Source organism: Carassius carassius, chromosome 3 (assembly GCF_963082965.1).
Source record: "Carassius carassius chromosome 3, fCarCar2.1, whole genome shotgun sequence".
Classification (NCBI taxonomy): domain Eukaryota; kingdom Metazoa; phylum Chordata; class Actinopteri; order Cypriniformes; family Cyprinidae; genus Carassius; species Carassius carassius.
Genome location: NC_081757.1, coordinates 30,719,909 through 30,737,941, shown reverse-complemented (window position 1 = coordinate 30,737,941; position 18,033 = coordinate 30,719,909). Strand labels below are relative to the sequence as shown.

The 18,033-nt window shown below is 37.5% G+C and overlaps 1 protein-coding gene across 5 annotated transcripts in view; it reads right to left on the bottom strand.

The window, feature by feature from the left end:
• Positions 1–345: 345 nt before the first annotated feature.
• The window catches only part of LOC132124895 (nuclear factor 1 B-type-like), an 89,247-nt gene continuing 71,559 nt past the window's right edge, over positions 346–18,033 (bottom strand). For 4 of the 5 annotated variants that reach the window (XM_059536049.1, XM_059536065.1, XM_059536057.1 and 1 more), the window contains exons 9-12: positions 16,451–16,589; positions 16,172–16,254; positions 9,048–9,127; positions 346–1,301 (exon numbers count right to left, since the gene is read on the bottom strand). In XM_059536049.1, coding sequence (XP_059392032.1) covers positions 1,172–1,301; positions 9,048–9,127; positions 16,172–16,254; positions 16,451–16,589 — 432 coding nt within the window. In that variant the 3' untranslated portion in view covers positions 346–1,171. The remainder of the gene's footprint in view (positions 1,302–9,047; positions 9,128–16,171; positions 16,255–16,450; positions 16,590–18,033) is intronic. The other variant, XM_059536081.1, reaches the window with a different exon arrangement.

The following is an 18,033-nucleotide window of genomic DNA, read 5'->3' as shown; positions in this document are numbered from 1 at the left end:
TGTTTTATCATGATATCAAATGTAAACAGTAGCTTTACAAGCCAACATCTGAATAAACATGCATACTAGATTGGTGAGTAATATGTAAAAAAAAAAAGCCATTTTATACACGCTGTGTGTTTGAGTCTTTTTTTCATCGACTTTATGTTTTAATCTTAATAAATAAATTTAAAAAAAAACTACCCGCATGTTTGGGTACGGCTCAAAGTAAGTGCTGTCTTGTTCGTGTTCAGTTATGCTCACGTACACGTTCACTGTCAATCCCACTTTCCTCTTCTACCCTCAGCTTTCCCTAGTGTCCCGAATCAAGGATGCAATTTTATTTTTTTATTGATTGAGGTTCACTTAAATTATTTTTTATTAAAATTTTTTGTTAAGTTAACATTTACTCCCCGTTCCTTTAGAGTCTTAGGGCAGACAGACTGTGATAGCTTCCCTTCAGTAAAATCATTTAAATTGCACTTGCCTCTTGTGAGATATTGACTTATTTTTCTCAAAATTGTTTTCGAAGTAAATTAAAAAAAGGGTAGTATTTCTTACCTAGTTATTCAGGCATTTTCTTTCCTTGAAGGAAAACAAAGTTTTTAGAGTTCTTAACTCTGGATAGGAAAATCCAACCTTTACCTTAAAAGAACATTAGTACAGGATTTACATGATTACATATTAAAAAGATTTTGCACCATGGGCAAATTAAATTCTGAGGGTAATATGAAAATAGAAACAGTGTTCATTGAAAATTGTTCCTATGGTTATGTAACGAATACGATGAGCCTTTGTTTGAAGATAGTTCATTTCAATTGCAGCCTGCTTTACAAACCATCCAATCAGCCAGCCCTTGTGTGATTGCCCCCTTCTAAATCATTTTGTAAAACTAGTAATCGTGACATGAGAACAAGAGAAACACTAACAAGAGAATGTCATGCATATACAGTAAGGCATCTAAAGTTTGTATGGTAAAGATCACAGTATCTCAGTTCAGGGACTTTCTTACACAATGACTGACTGGCGTGGAGTGGCTCATATCAGAAGAGAACACTTTGACCCAACTCACTCTACTGCACTATGCCAATGTTCTTGAGAGCCTGGGACAAAGGTTCATGTCGATTGTATAAGTGCTGCTTGCTGGTTTGTCCGAGGACCTGTATCTCCTGGGTCCAGTTTCAGGCCCCCTTTAATTGCTTGATTCTGCCTGGAGGAGGGGCTCACCAATGATGTTTATGCTGTAATTCTGGACATTTGTTGGCAGAATCGGAGTCCCGTTCGACACTTGGAATGGAATTAAGCTCGCCCAGGTACCAGGACTGCAGACACACAGGGGAAAGACAGATTATGAGGGTTATTAAAAAAGAAATCAAATATATTGCACAAGATAAATTCATTAGACTGATCACAACTAATCACAAACAATACTTACAGTATTTATTATAAATATATATTATAAATATATATTATAAATAGAGTTACAAAGTAACTCTAGATGCCTTACTGTGGGCATGACACATACATAGTTTTAAAATACAGTTACATTACTACATTAAATGTTTATTTATAGTTATCATTAAACATTAAATTAATTAAATCTGAAATGGTTAATGAAAAAGCCATGTCAAATCTATACTTTTTTTCCACCCTCTTTTGAAAAATACCCTTTTCCATTAAACACACACATGGACACACACACAAATAATATGAGTTCAGGATTGTGTCAGAGAACAGGATATCCCAGAGAAACAAAGCACCCATAATGCAAATGCATGGGGGAAGTTTCCCCAAGAACATGCTCCCATCTCAGCCCCCTGCAGCTGACACCCACTTTCAGATCAATAGGGTTAAGTCAGCGAGACTGTCTACAGAACTTTTCTATCTGCATTCAGCATGTTAACGACACAACAACATGAGACTGTTTATTGTGAGCCGTGGTGCGAATCTCGGCTGCAAAAGCACTAGGGTGGACAAACAGCATGTTGTTCCCTGGGGGGAGGACAGGGGAGCTGAATGGTGCGTACATGTGTCGAATAATTAGACAGGCCAGAATCCAGAGCCCTGGTATTCCCCCCTTCTTTACCCCAGCCCTGGTCTGAAATACCTGTCTCACCCAATCGCCTAACAAAATCTTTCTGCTCACAGATTACAGGCTGTACTCCTGCTCTGTCAACAGTGCCTGGTGCACATAGTCACCTCTTTGTCGTCGCCCTCCCCCACCAACCCCCCTACCCCCCACCATCCAACTGGTGTCTTTTTTGCCCCTGAAAAAGAAAAGGGACAGGCCTGGGGAGGGGTGGAGTGCGGTTGGCTGATTGAAGGAGAAGGAAGGAGACTGTTGTGTGCAAAGACTTTTCCCTGGGTTCATTGCTTTGGATGCAGGTGCAAAGCTTTGTGTGCTTTTCTTTGGGAGTTTGTTGTTTGTTTTCTGAGGGGGAGACAAGGGCTAAAACCAGTGGCTGGTGAAGGATAGGGACCCAGCGGATGTGGAACAGTGACTTTATTCTTCCTGAGGTAGCCCGGGGTTATACGGCTGACTGTCACCCTGAAAGCAGCTAAGGCTTCAGTCTGAGATTTACACAAATCACTTGCAGCCAATGCCTAAAATCTTGTTTAAATAACAGAGCTTCAAATTATGATTTCAGCGCACATTTTGTCAGACTTTAAGGAGAAAGAGTCACAAAGAGATTCACAAATTTGTATCAACGGAAACCAAATCAAATGTGGACTAAACTCTCTTTAAAAATGTTTAAATATATTACAACAAGGACTAACTGGGTTCTGTCTCTCTTCTTTCCTGCAGCCCCTCTGCTGTCCTAGCTTGCTAGAAATCATGCATCAGGAAACAAGAGATTAAGTGTTTTAGAGATGTGGCCAGAAGAGTCAGGCTCAAATCAGACTTAAATCACTGTTTGGATTTATGACTTGACTTGCTAAGTATTAAAGTACTTAAGGCTTGATTTTGACTTTGTTACAATTACATGTGACTTGAGCTGATGACTAGAGTCTCGTCATTTCCTATGAAAAAATCCAATGGCATTACAATTACGCACTGCATTTAAAAAACATATTTATATATATTATATTTTCCTCCAATTACTTCCAGACAGAAAAAATAAAGTAGTATGTAGCAGCTAGTGATATTAGTTATCAATAGCCTATATAGTAATGAAATTTTATATTTGCCATCACAGAAATAAATTACAACCTTTGTGAGATTAAGAGTTTTCTTTCTGTTAAAACTTTATGTTAAATATGTAGTATTTAATTTCTTTCTTTAATACAATTAATGTAATTTTTTTTTTTTACATATGATTTTTAATTTAATTATTTATTTATTTATTTATTGAAAGAATTCTGACTTTCGAATTTAAGAAGCTGGTTCATGTATAATCCCACAACACAACATAGTGGTCTCTTAGGCAGGGAAAGTTAGCACAAAGAAATAAAAGCATCCGGGAAAAGGATCACTAATAGGCCAGAAAAAAACAGACTACCACCCATCAAGCTTGTAAACTGTCTCATGCACTAGTGCCCTAAACTTTGCCTTTGCAGAGCATCAATAAACAGTGTCTGATGGATTGCCATGGAGTGGGATACTACCCCTTGTTTCCCAAGTTCAAGGTTCAGCCTGGTGTTACCTACTGTCTGGTTTCCCCGGCTACCAGACAAGCGCAGATGTGATGGGCCCCTTTCACATGGGAGAATGGTGTTATGTGGGATAAAAGGGAGAACAAACATCTTTCCTTCCTTATCAGATTCTTATTCTTCACGAATCACTTATTGGTCTCTCATCTCAAAAGTCCACCCTCCTGCAGGAGCAAAGCATGGGCCTGCTTCATTTTGGAATCAGACACTCAATTAGATTATCTAATGCCATTTTAATGGATTGCTGACCCAATTCCTACAGGATGGCAACAAGCAAGTCTGGCTTGAATTCAATTTGTGTTGAGCTGTGGACTGGCATGCATCACACTGCGACACTGCAGCTTTGCTAGTCCATGTAACTGACAAATCACATTTCCAATGTCAATGACCTGAAGTCATCTCTTCAGCTGCATTAGTCTTCATCTGAAATACACAGCACACATTCTGCCTTTGTTTTTTGCAGTTGAAAGAAACATGATAATTAGTCAACTTTTATTGAATATTTTAAATGTAACATCTGTGCATTTTTTTTCAATGCTCATTAAATGTTAGCCATAAAAAATAAATTAAAAAAATCTTAAAAGGATGAGCCACTGCTACGGAACATTTTTTCCCCTCGTACTCCGTGTGGTCTATTAGGAGGCCAGAAAGGGGGCTGGAAAGAAAGCAGGGGCCTGTAACCCTGATGCCTAGAGAAGGAAGTGAGAGTGTGTTCTGTGTGACTTTGCTTTTCCACAGAGCTACTGCAGTGAGGAAGTTGCTGAGCAAGTCATTTCCCACAGCAGAGACCTGGAGAGACTGCAAAAGTGGAAGAAAGAGGATATAGTTCAGGGACATATTGCTCACATTAAGCCCACCTTACACTAAAATTTGATCGCATATAGCAGAAGTGATTACTCTAAAAATGAATGGCTTTCCCTTAAAATCTCATAAATATGTGGCATGATATATGCTATAATATATGAATAACAAAATATATAGGCACAATATATTTGTGTGTGTGTGTATGGTATATATATTATATTATATATATTCCAAAAAAAGTAGTAGTAAAGTCAGTAGTAAATATCAGTTTACATTTCCAAACATTATTTTTTGCCACTAATTGTAATAATCCAGTATGATTTGTGTTTGCACAGGGAGTCGGACAATAGCCAGTGCTCCACACAGAGATCTGATCTCACCATCATTCAGTCTGTCTGGAATAACATGAAGAAACAGAACAAACTGAGACAGACTAAATCCAGAAGAACTCTGGCAATGTCTCCAAGACACTTCAAGAAACCTACCTGCAAAGCTACCCGAAAAACAATGTGCAAGTGCACCTAGGACAAAGCTTTTTTTAACGCATAGTGTGGTCACACCAAATGTTGATTTAATTTAGTTTAGTTAATAGAAGTTAATTTATACAAATCTATTTATGCCATTATTTTTGATGGCATCCTTATTTTACAGCATTTTTATACAAGTGCCTAAAACTTTGCACAGTACTGATGGTGATGACCTGCTTCAAGTCGAACAAGCCTAATGATTCAATGAACCATTCATAAAGAGCCATTTACTTCACTCCTGAAAGAATTTGAAAGCCATTTGAATGAATCAAATAAATGAATAAATGACTCGATGACATAGGACCCTATTTTAACGATCTAAATGCAAAGTGTAAAGCGCACTGCGCAGGTGCACTCAGGGCGTGTCCAAATCCACTTTTGCTATTTTAACTATAAATGTAAATATAAATATATATTTAGCCAAAAAAATCTTATGCATTGCAATCCTTCAATTGTTTTATATTTGGCTTGTTTGTGTGCTGCTGTGCGTCCCTGTGTTTAATAAGCAGCGTATACGCTCTTAAAATAACAAAGAAAAAACATTGCCCCAGAGTTTAGACCAGGTTTGAGCTGGTCTGTGGGGCAGTCTATTTTCAGCTCCTTAAAATAGTATTGCGCCAGCAATGCGCCTGGACACGCCTCTTTTTTAGACCAGCATGCCCATGGGCGCAAAAATGAGTGCAAATGCATTTGCTAATTAAGCGATGTGGTGCTGGATGGGAAAATGCGAATGGCGCCGGACTGAAACTAGCATATACTGCATGTTATAATGCTTACAGTGGGTTCCAACAGACATTCACCCTAAGCACACAATAAGTTATCACAAATTAGTTTTTTACTTTGGAGAGTGTAGACTGATATGGACAATATATATATATATATATATATATATATATATATATATATATATATATATATATATATATATATATATATATATATATATTTATTTAATTAGCCTAAGGCAGCAACATAAAATGTGTGAGCTCTGTAAAATGCATTATCTCTGAAGAAGGGATTCAAGAAATATTATTAGTATTATTAATATTATTTTTTTCTTTAATTGATCTTGATTTCAATTTAAAATTATTTTAGTGTTTTTAGGCATTTATTTAAAAAACAAACAAGATCAGTGCAAAGCTTTAATGCAGAAGGGCAGATGAGGTTATTAACCAGAGTAAACAGTCTTCACTGCCTCAGCTTTGAAAACCCAAGCTTAGCAGTGACCTTTGCAAATATGCAGCTCTCTCCTGTCAGTGAGCCTTAGACAGATGCTGCTGCACTAAAGCTGGAATTCTGCTCTTTCCCGGTAGTAATCATCTTTCTAACTTCCTGACTTTCAGGAAGGTAAGGATGTTAATCATTCATTTCTTTGATTAATGAACTCATCAACTGTTCTTCTTTTTAACTACAGTACAGGTGCTGGTCATATAATTAGAATATCATCAAAAAGTTGATTTATTTCACTAATTCCATTCAAAAAGTGAAACTTGTATATTATATTCATTCATTACACACACACTGATATATTTCAAGTGTTTATTTCATTTACATTTATGTTTATAACTGATAACTAAGGAAAATCCCAAATTCAGTATCTCAGAAAATTAGAATATTGTGAAAAGGTTCAATATTGAAGACACTTGGTGCCACACTCTAATCAGCTAATTAACTCAAAACACCTGCAAAGCCTTTAAATGGTCTTTTAGTCTAGTTCTGTAGGCTACACAATCATGGGGAAGACCGCTGACTTGACAGTTGTCAAAAAGATGACCATTGACACCTTGCACAAGGAGTGCAAGTCACAAAAGTTAATTGCAAAAGAGACTGGCTGTTCACAGAGCTCTGTGTACAAGCACATTAATAGAGAGGCGAAGGGAAGGAAAAGTTGTGGTAGAAAAAAAGTGTACAAGCAATGGGGATAACCACACCCTGGAAAGGATTGTGAAACAAAACCCATTAAAAAATGTGGGGGAGATTCACAAAGAGTGGACTGCAGCTGGTGTCAGTGCTTCAAGAACCACTATGCACAGACATATGCAAGACATGGGTTTCAGCTGTTGCATTCTTTGTGTCAAGCCACTCTTGAACAACAGACAGCGTCAGAAGCATCTAAAGACAAAAAAGACTGGACTGCTGCTGAGTTGTTCAAAGTTATGTTCTCTGATGAAAGTAAATTTTGCATTTCCAATTGGAAATCAGGGTCCCAGAGTCTGGAGGAAGAGAGGACAGGCACACAATCCACGTTGCATGAGGTCCAGTTTAAAGTTTCCACAGTCAGTGATGGTTTGCGGTGCCATGTCATCTGCTGGTGTTGGTCCACTGTGTTTTCTGAGGTCCAAGGTCAACGCAGCTGTATACCAGGAAGTTTTAGAGCACTTCATGCTTCTTGCTGCTGAGCAACTTTATGGAGATGCAGATTTCATTTTCCAACAGGACTTGGCACCTGCACACAGTGCCACAGTTACCGGTACCTGGTTTAAGGACCATCGTATCCCTGTTCTTAATTGGCCAGCAAACTTGCCTGACCTTAACCCCATAGAAAACCTATGGGGTATTGTGAAGAGGAAGATGCGATATGCCAGACCCAAGAATGCAGAAGAGCTGAAGGCCACTATCAGAGCAACCTGGGCTCTCATAACACCTGAGCAGTGCCACAGACGGATCGACTCCATGCCACGCTGCATTGCTGCAGTAATTCAGGCAAAAAGAATCATTCTTTTTATGTTGATACTTTTCAGTTGGGCAAGATTTCTAAAAATCCTTTCTTTGTATTGGCCTTATGTTATATTCTTATTTTCTGAGATACTGAATTTGGGATTTTCCTTAGTTGTCAGTTATAATCATCAAAATGTAAAGAAATAAACATTTGAAATATATCAGTCTGTGTGTAATGAATGAATATGATATACAAGTTTCACTTTTTGAATGGAATTAGTGAAATAAATAAACTTTTTGATGATATTCTAATTATATCACCAGCACCTGTACATAGATATATACTTTAGTTATAAAGAAGAACAGTTGATGAATATAGCCTGCTTCCAGAAGTCTGACAACAAATGTAAAGGAGGCTGACCAAGTGTGACTTTCCATTATATTTCCATTTCATTAATTCATTGATTCCATTGATTCCATTAATCATAAACAATATTGTCTATGATGGGCAGATGGAACATAAAGTGTCAGAAAGCAACTCTTGCCTCTGAGACCCATTTGTAACGAATGCTGTCTGTCACTAACAGTCAGTGAATGACAAAAGCATTTAAATAGTTTTATGATAGTTTTTAACACAGGATAAATTCATATCTTAGTGAAGTTATGTCTTATGACAATTTTGAAATCAGGATGACTGGCTATAGTCATCCAACCTCAGTAATTTTATCTAATTAGTTTATGTTAATATAGCTTTTGCTAAAATATTTTTTAGAAGTATTTGGTGAATAAATCAGAAGATTAAACTTAAAGATGGTTCTAGTGTGCTGTGTTTTAGCATGCTAACAATAACTGCTTTATGCAAGTATAGCAAAGCCATTGAAAAGCTGCATCTCTAAATGCATCCACATGTAGCACCTACAACCACCAAATCCACCAATTTCAGCGAATAATTCTCTCATGTTATTTCACTGTGAAGTTCCTATGAATTTGGCCGCAGATTGTTCATCCAGATGTTCACAGTCTTGAAACAGCGTGAAAAAGGTTTGTGAAGTTCTCTTTATGACACTTTGAGAAACCAAAGTTTAATGAAGGGCAAATGAGATGGACCTAAAACATTTGGAAATATAGTTAGAAGTCAAAATGCAAATAAGTACATTCAATTTTCTATCATGTCTGCACATCTTTATCTTATGACCTTAAACACGAATACATGAACAAAATTAATCACAAATACACTTCTGCTTTTGTCTGTATTTCTCTTTCTTTTTCTCTATTTCTTTTTTTTCTTTTTTTGTGATGAGTGCAAAAGCACAGAAAAGGGGGGCTCGATCTGGACAGGATTGGAAGTGGTTTTGGACAATTGCAGATATAGGTTGTACATGGTAATATTTAATGGAGAGGTGGGTTGAAAATAAAGGAAACGTTTACCTTTGCCAAGAAATCCCCAAAGCCTCCTCTGAGCCATATGACCTGATGTTTTGATTCACGGGCCAGTCACAAATCCTCAGCTGTCAATCAAACACCTCTCAGTCAGACAACTGGGCTAGCACAACGGCACTAACACACATTTAGCATGCAACAAGACCTGGAGCAAGACCTAAGCACATCTCAACATATATTCTTACATAAATCTGACGATAATCTTACATGAATAGATTAAGAAAACATCATCACTAATGTTCAGGATTAATAATTCTAAATTAGATCTTAAATCTTACGTCCTGGGCCTAATTTAAATTACAATTAGATTCCATTAAAGAAAGTTGCCATCAAAATGTCAAAAGTGTCATGCAATACCATTAGTGGTCTAATTATTAAACATCCTGGAAGCAAAAGAAGGGGTTAGTATACAAAAATGTGTGCTGGGTTACATGGAAGCTATTCATCTATCACAGAATGCACTGGAATGGGAGGAGGCACATGCACATGCAGTTACAATCACTTAATTGTTGTTAGAAATTGTCAAAGCAACCCGTTTTTCACTAAAGCATACCTTGAAACATTCTATGTGAGACTAATCTTGGTCAGTAGAGTCAGATTGTTTTTGGTCAAAATTGAATAAAACACCATTTTTTTTTTTTTTTTTAAGGGGAGACACTGTAGGCAAAAACAGTTTTTTCATGCACCTGTCAAGTCTTGTCTTTTCATAAAGTATTTTTTCAAACTAGTGGAAACAAAACATCCAAAAGACACTGTTAAGTGTTTCATTTACAGCACTTTCATCTATTTGTGTCGACAGATTTAAATTACAATACATAATTTTAATTATGTATTAATTAAATAATACATTTGTACATAATTGCCATTGTTTCAAAAAAAAAAATTTCTCCTACAATAAGCCTTAAATCTCTGTTTCAGTAGCACTTACACACACCAAACTTTACATTTTTATTCCTGTCCATATCCTAAATGTTTTTAAAGCGGGATTTGTTTGTTTATTATATACAATAGTTTAATTCCCCCAAAATTGTGAAAATATAGTGTTTTCAATCGGTTCTAAACATTTTCTGAATAGTGGAATTACTAAAATTAGATATCCAAAATTCCCTCTGTAAAAAGTTTTGACTCTAATATGTCAAAAAAAAAAAAAAGTAAAGAAGAATTTTGAAACCAACATCAACCTTTTTTTATATTTGTACTGGAAATGTATGTAAATGACTGCATATTTCATTAAATAAATACTAATTTGTATATCTAAACCTTAAAATGAACACTTGTAATACAAAAAATGTTTGCAATTATCAATGTATTCAATCAGCTGGTTGAGTAAGGTGATAACTATTAGTTGTTTTTTTTACCCTATTCACCTGCAGTATTTACACACAAGCATGCAACAAGCTGTATGCATGAAAGTGTGAGAAGCCATCCACAAAAAACAACATCAGAGTAAATCCTGACACTTAGTGGAACATTCCATTTGCTAATGCCACCCTGCCACATACAAAAGTGGCAAAAAAGCCTTCATCAGGTGCAGCCACTCTCTGAATATTCATTGGCACACTGTCAATAGCTCTTGCCATTCTTGGAAAGCACCTATACACTCCCAAATCAAATCTGTATTCTGTTGCAATAAAACTAGGAAGGTGAATTGATTTTCAAAGATCAATTCTCACCGAAGAGTTTTGGGTGGCACAAATAGCTGAATATTTATTCTGATAATCTGATATTTCCCTGGGTTAAAGAAACATAAATCAGGTGAACAACTCTTAACACTTAATAGGAACTTCAATTGTAGCTTAGGGTCCTGTCAAAAGTTATATATATATATATATATGTATATTATTTTCAGACGAAAAATTACTGAGCTACACCCGTTTGAATTCAACGAAGTCTACAAAGTCAGTTCTGAGAAAAATCATGTTGAAGTTTTCTGAAGGTTCCAAAGCAAAATCACCTAGCAATGCTGCATTTTTTCCTCCACTTCCTTTCTTAATATTAATTACTATATTAGTAATCACAGTATAGACATTTTTTTAATCTTTCTTATTAAAAATCAGAACAGATGCAAAACAACAACAGTAGAACAAATATAAGAAAGAAAGAAACAGGCCTAGTGCATTACTTTTTATTTATTTTACATATAAACAAAAGCATTCAAGAAAAACAAATAATTAAATTGTAAAAATCACTTTGTGTGTTCATCACAAATAAATTGATTATTAAAACTACAAAAGCAGCTCAATCAAGAGCAGTGATTTTTTATTTTTTTATTTTATTGTTAGATTAATGAGACAGATGGCCTATATAGTCCTACTCTACTGCATGGATCTAATATAATGTTACACATCAGATGTTTTCCCCAAACAGTTTATGATAACATATAATGTTTGCATTAAATACTGTAATTCTGTGTATACAGTGTGTATATTTATTGGTATCGCACACTAGCGGAAGCGCCTTTATGTGCATCATTCAAATGTCAGTCAGTTTCAGCGCATGAAGAGAGAAGAGAAAAGGGTACACCTCTCAGAAAACATACAAATAAAGACACTTTTAGATATTTAATTACTATTTGGGGCATTGGGATTGCTAGACGAGGGCTTCATTAAGTAATTTTGTGAAAAACCTGAAATTCAACAAAAATCTTTTTAATAAATAAAATAATTTTTCATTTGTATGTTAACTCAAAATTTGTCAGTGTGTGTTCCGAGAAATTTTGCAAGCACGAGTCACATTCATTATTTTATCAAAGAATTCTCTGACGGAGAGAATTAGATTCTATGAACTTAAACTTTTGAAAAAAGTTAAGTTCCATTAAAGCTTGATTTGTTCTAAAGAGTGAGTAATAGAAAAATATGTGAGGTATTTTCACATTGCTGTGTGCGGATATCCACCTCCGTCAGTACTGCCAACCCTACTTTAACAAACTCTAGTAATAAGCATGTGTGTGTATTAGAGAGAGAGAGAGAGAGAGAGAGAGAGAGAGAGAGCGCGCATTCTCGAGTGACCTGAAGCCAGAAAACAATGGCACTGGGGCAAAGTCTGAGGTCAGCTATCAGACTGTTTTGGTAGTGCACATTCCTTCATCCTGTTTTGGTCGACCTCACACATTGAAAAAACACTCACTCATACAATATGTGCTGAAAGGCTCCTAGATGTGTTGTATTGTGTGTATCCTCAGTGTACAATTTTACTGAGGATATTAAGAGTCGGAATTAAGAGGTGATTTCAGGTTTTCAGATTAGTTTGAACAGGTCCAAAACACAAACCACATATACACTAGAAAGTGTAAGAAAAACTAGAAAAAATGTTGCTTGTTAAAAAAATAAAATAAATTATATATTGCAAATATACCTTGAATTTTAACCTAAGCACAAGTGTGATGTTTCCGAATTCTCTTTAATTTTAGTAGCAGTCTCATCTTCAGTGGAACATCTAAAACGCCACACTGACACATAAAAGGCCATAGTCCTTTGGCATTAAATGCATAATAGGCTCTAGACTCGAGGTCGGTGGTGTTCTCATCACGGGTGCCATCTGTCACTGGCACCAGAATATCACAAAGGTACACCACGGCATAGCTAGCACCTTCACAGCTGTTAGTTGTGGCTGCTTTAGCATGTTTGCATCTAATAAAGCCAAATAAGATTGTGATCACTGGTTAGGGTGAGACGGAAGGGAAAGGCTGAAAGAGAAAGGAAAGAAGCCCTGGGGAAAGCAGCTAATGAAATCTTCTCCTCATTGGTGTTTTCACAAGCACAATACCTTAGGGGTATAAGTCTACAGCAGGTGCTGCTGGGTTATGTGCATGAATGCTCATCTGTCATTCTCCCCTGTGTGTTTGGGTTTGGAGTAAGTTGTGAATGAACTTGATTTAACAACAGTGCTATCATGATGTTCACACTATAAGGACATCTGTCAATAAATGATCTGCTATATGTCTGATGCATATATATATGCACATCTAGCTCTACGAACATCATACCACCAAATCATTAGACAAAACCCATGTCCATTCATTAACTGAACTTGCTATCTATATATCTTTACACTATTACATTAATACGCTGTATATTAATTTCTTTTTGAAGCCAAAAATAAATAAATAAATAAACACTGAAATATTGGTTGGAATGATATATCGGCACATTTTGCTTTATTAAATGATTAACTTCTATAACTTGATCATTTAGAGTAGTGAGTAATATCAAATTGGTATTTAAAATATGAACTTTAAGCAAGCAATATTTATTCTTCATACACATTTATGTTGATCAGCCAGTTGGTTCTAATTATGATCTGAAGCTGATATTCTAAAAATGGCCAAATATTGGCCTCTCATAAATTTGGGGTAATTATTTAAATTCAGAATTTTTTTTTGTAGGTCTCATCTGGCCTTAAATTTAATTCTGCATCCTACTTTCTATATATTGGTGTCAGCCTTTGAAAAGCCGAAGTCATCTGACCATTAATGCTTACTTTTTTAGGTACAATGAATACACAGCCACAGCTCTCTGCAACACTGTTGCTACTTTGGATTAATATTCTTAATGGCTTATCACAGGAAACTGTCCATTACTCTAGTGGCCACCATCCGAAAGCTGCCACTTCACTGTCTGAGCACCAAATCATACAGCGTCGCACATCATGTGTGCTGTGACAACAGACAACACAGTATGTGATGGAGAAACTTCTCAACTTCTCACATAGGGGATATAAGCATACAGATGGTTCTCATAAATGAAATAAGCTCAAACAGTTGCTATGAGACCAATAGGAGGAGTGATTATTTATGTATGGACACACCCGATTGATTTACTGACTCCAGTATATGGAGGCTAAAGACAAGGCATGAATGTTTATGTAATGGAGTCATTACAGTGATGGTGTGTTTGAGCATATACAGAGTCCCTCTCTATGCTAGAGGAGAAATACAGGGATAGAGAAAGGGAGAAAAAGAAAAAAAGGACAGAAAGGAATGTAAGAACAAAAAATGAGGAGAGAGAAATTTTTTTTTGATTTGAATGAACAGTCAGAGAATAAGAGGAGGCATTAAGCAACAGAGAGAAAGAAAGAAAGTGTCCCGCTGAGCGTCTGGAGCTTTCTCAGTTTCCAGACGGCCTAGCTGAGCTGTAGGCAACACCCTGCCCCACAGCATGCTGGGAAAGGAGCACTACAGGTCGGTAAGGTGACGCCACGGTGACGGCTGTAATCCATACACCCCACGTGTCACACCACACGCTCTGACAAAAGCCCAGCAGGGGAACACAGGTGTCAATACATCTCATAATATCCTATGATAAATCACCTAGAATAAAGGCTGCTGTGTACGGGAGACATTATTTACACAATGAAAGCGCCTGCTCTATGGCCGCAGGTTAACTCAGGTCGGGACTGGCTATACAATTCTCACTTTCAAGGACAAACAAAAGCTCCGGCTCATATAAACATGATGGATGGTTGATATATCATCCTGTCTACATCTGATCCCTCTCCTGTTTAAGTGAACTAGAGCTAAAACAAAAGGCATTAAGCAAGCCGTATGAGACACTACAGCAGATGCGATGCCTGTATGCGATACCTGCTAGAAGATATTTTAATCACTTATTCATCCAGCTTATGCACTAAATCGCTTTTATCAATGTCAGTTCCTCCTCCTATCCATCGCTTAGAACTTCTGCATTTTTAAAAAAGTCATTCTCAATCAAGAAAACAGGCTCATGTTTATGTATTTATTAAGTAAGGCCTGCAGCATTGTCGCTGTTGGTGAGCTGTGCATTTCTTGGCCCTATCCAAGGATGACAAACCAGAGAGCAATAAAAGTGAGCCTTGCCATTACTGTAACTGAGGAGCAGTGCAAGAGAAAACCACTAATTATGATGTCGCCGTGTGCAGATGAATTCAATTAGGGAAGGGTGGAAAATACTGGCCTCAGACCAGCCCTTTCATGCTGTAGAAGACTGTTGAATGCGCACAGACACACACACACACACACTATACTGTTACTCTTTTTACAATACTAAATGTTTTGCCAAAAAATACCATTTCAATAAACGCCTTATAAGCCAGGCCCGACATAAACCGAATCACTCAAGTTAAGTACTGCATTTAGCCGTATATCATTATGTCCATCTGAAGACAATGCTAGCTATTGTTCCACAGTAGTTTTAACACAGCAAGACAAGATAAATTTTATGCTGGAATGGGTCTCAAAGGAGGTGATCGCAATAAAAATTCAAGTTCAACAAACGTCCCTTGCTGTGTATAAATCCATCTATTACTTTATAACATAAACTAAATGGTTGAAAATGAAATGAAATCGGACTGTCTGAAACTACTTTATACTGAGTATAAGCATTATGTACTACGTATTATGTATGTCATTTCTACATTTCTACAGCAGCCCCAAAAAGTATTTTGGCACTTTGAACAATTTTTGGTTGTCAAATGATGGTGGAGAATGTCCATAGCTAATGTGAGGCACCTGTGATTACTCTGCCAGGACACCTGTGTGTACTTGAGGGCAAGTGACCTCATACATACACTAAAATCAGACTCACAGAAAGGAAAAAAAAAGTTGTGAGAAAATGTCTGGCATTATTTGTTGGTTTGCCATTTTGAATTTAGAAAGTATTTATATGGAAATACGTTATTAAAGGTTTAGTCTTAGCTTATTTCTGAGAATTTGGACTTTGTATGTATGAATTTATGGAAACCAACAGATTCCTGGTAAAAGTGACATTCACCCACACTTGCAAAAACCATAAGCCTCTAAACGTGACTTTGGTTACAGAGCAAGTGGAAAGACATGCTCAGTAACAGTGACTAACAGACAGACTCAGAATATGCTATATGTGCCCAGCAGACACAGATGATTAACAAATGCTGACACTAAACAAACCTTTAGACAGCAGGAGTTTCCTCCTCTTTATTTCTCAACAGCCCTGTATCTTTACAGGGCCACGACAGTGCCTAAACTTCATGACCAGATTATTTGATGGGCTGTCTGACCCCTGTTGGGAATACAGAACAGTTGGATGGGGATTTGAGAGAACAGGGGAAGGGACAGGGAGGATAAAAGAGAAAGCTAAAGGGGATGAGTCATGTCTCACCTGTTGCTGGTGAAGAAAGGCTGGGTCTCTGGAGCTCAGTCCCACAAAACGGTTGGCAGTGGGAGTGCCTGGAGCAGAATAACCTACATATACCACACATTTTCAATCAGTATTAAATATATTAATACAACTTGTGTTGACAAGTTGACAGTATTCAAAAGTTTGTGGTCTATATTTTTTTTAATTGAATTACAATTTCCACAAAAAGTATTTTCAAATGTGACAAGAAATGTTTCTCATAACATTTCTAACGTTAGTGCAGAAACGAGATTAACTAACCTTCTGAGGATGTGGTAATTGGCTTGGTGTCAGCCATTGAGAGAGACACTGGTCTGACAGCACCATGGTGGGGCGAGGGGGCCAGAACCGGCGTAAAGTGACCGGGCACTTTCCCCAGTACCTGGCCACTGCTGTTCGGCTGTGGCATTCAAAGAAAAAGCAGTCCGTTAACACACCAGGCCAAATGGTGTCATATTTTTAAATTAAGCTAATAATCATGTTAACACATTAATGCAATTTTTTGATGCTCTCCTATCTTCTGGCATAGGTGCTAGACAGCTGAATGTGCATTTTTCATGACTCATTCCAAGTTTATACAAATACCAGAAATAGAGGGGGTTGAGGGAACACAGGATGGAGAGGCAGACACAGAGTGAGCGTCTACCTCCTTCCACTCCTGACTGCAGGAGACAGACTCGACTGAATTCACATAGCGGGGCCCTAAGTTCAAAACTCAAACAGGCCTTTATGAAAGAGAATGGTGTCCATGGGGTTCCCCAATGTGAATAGAATGTTTAATTAGGGTGTAATATAATCTGCATTAAAGCAGGCATAAAAACATCCTGGCTCCCATCCACCCGATTATATGCCCCGTGTTATTTGCAGAGCGATCGCCCCCCACCTAAGCTCCGGACCCCGGCAACGGCAAATATTTACGACCTTTATCGTTCCCTGCAGTTTCTCCCGAGTAACAGTTCCAGCGCGCTATGACTCGTCCAGTCTATGAGCCCTTTGTTTACGGTTTGAGCGGTGGGGATATAAAACTCAGTAGTATCACGATCTTGCTTTAGTCACACAGTGAAAGAAGAAATCCCTCAGACAATCAGTGGCGTGTTTCCCGACAAGTCAAATTACAGCAGATATTTCTTACACTACTTTGATTATAATTACTAATAAATATATTTGTTTAAAAAAAAAATATTTTGGAGGAACAATGGGAGAGTGTTGTTTAATGTTGATACTAAAATGAAGTGAAGTGAAAAATGAAGTGAAGTGACATTCAGCCAAGTATGGTGACCCATACTCAGAATTTGTGCTCTGCATTTAACCCATCCGAAGTGCACACACACAGAGCAGTGAACACACACACACCCACTGTGAGCACACACCCGGAGCAGTGGGCAGCCATTTATGCTGCGGCACCCGGGGAGCAGTTGGGGGTTCGATGCCTTGCTCAAGGGCACCTAAGTCGTGGTATTGAAGGTGGTGAGAGAACTGTACATGCACTCCCCCCACCCACAATTCCTGCCGGCCCGGGACTCGAACCCACAACCCTTCGATTGGGAGTCCGATTCTCTAACCACCAGGCCACGACTTCCCTCTACAAGTAAATACAATAATTTTACTGAATTACCCATAATAAAGGAAAAATTGTGTGTTTTTTTTTTTTACATTCCACACTTTTTCATTCAAAATATGCATCAACTGCTTTCAAGCAACTGTAAGTATTAGGGGCCGTTCACATATCGCGTCTTTTGCACGCTCAAGTTCATTATTTCCAATGTAGGCGCGCGGTATGCACGCTCATAATGGAAGCGACGCGGTCGCGACGCGCACGCGGTGCGACGCACTCGTTTTTTCCA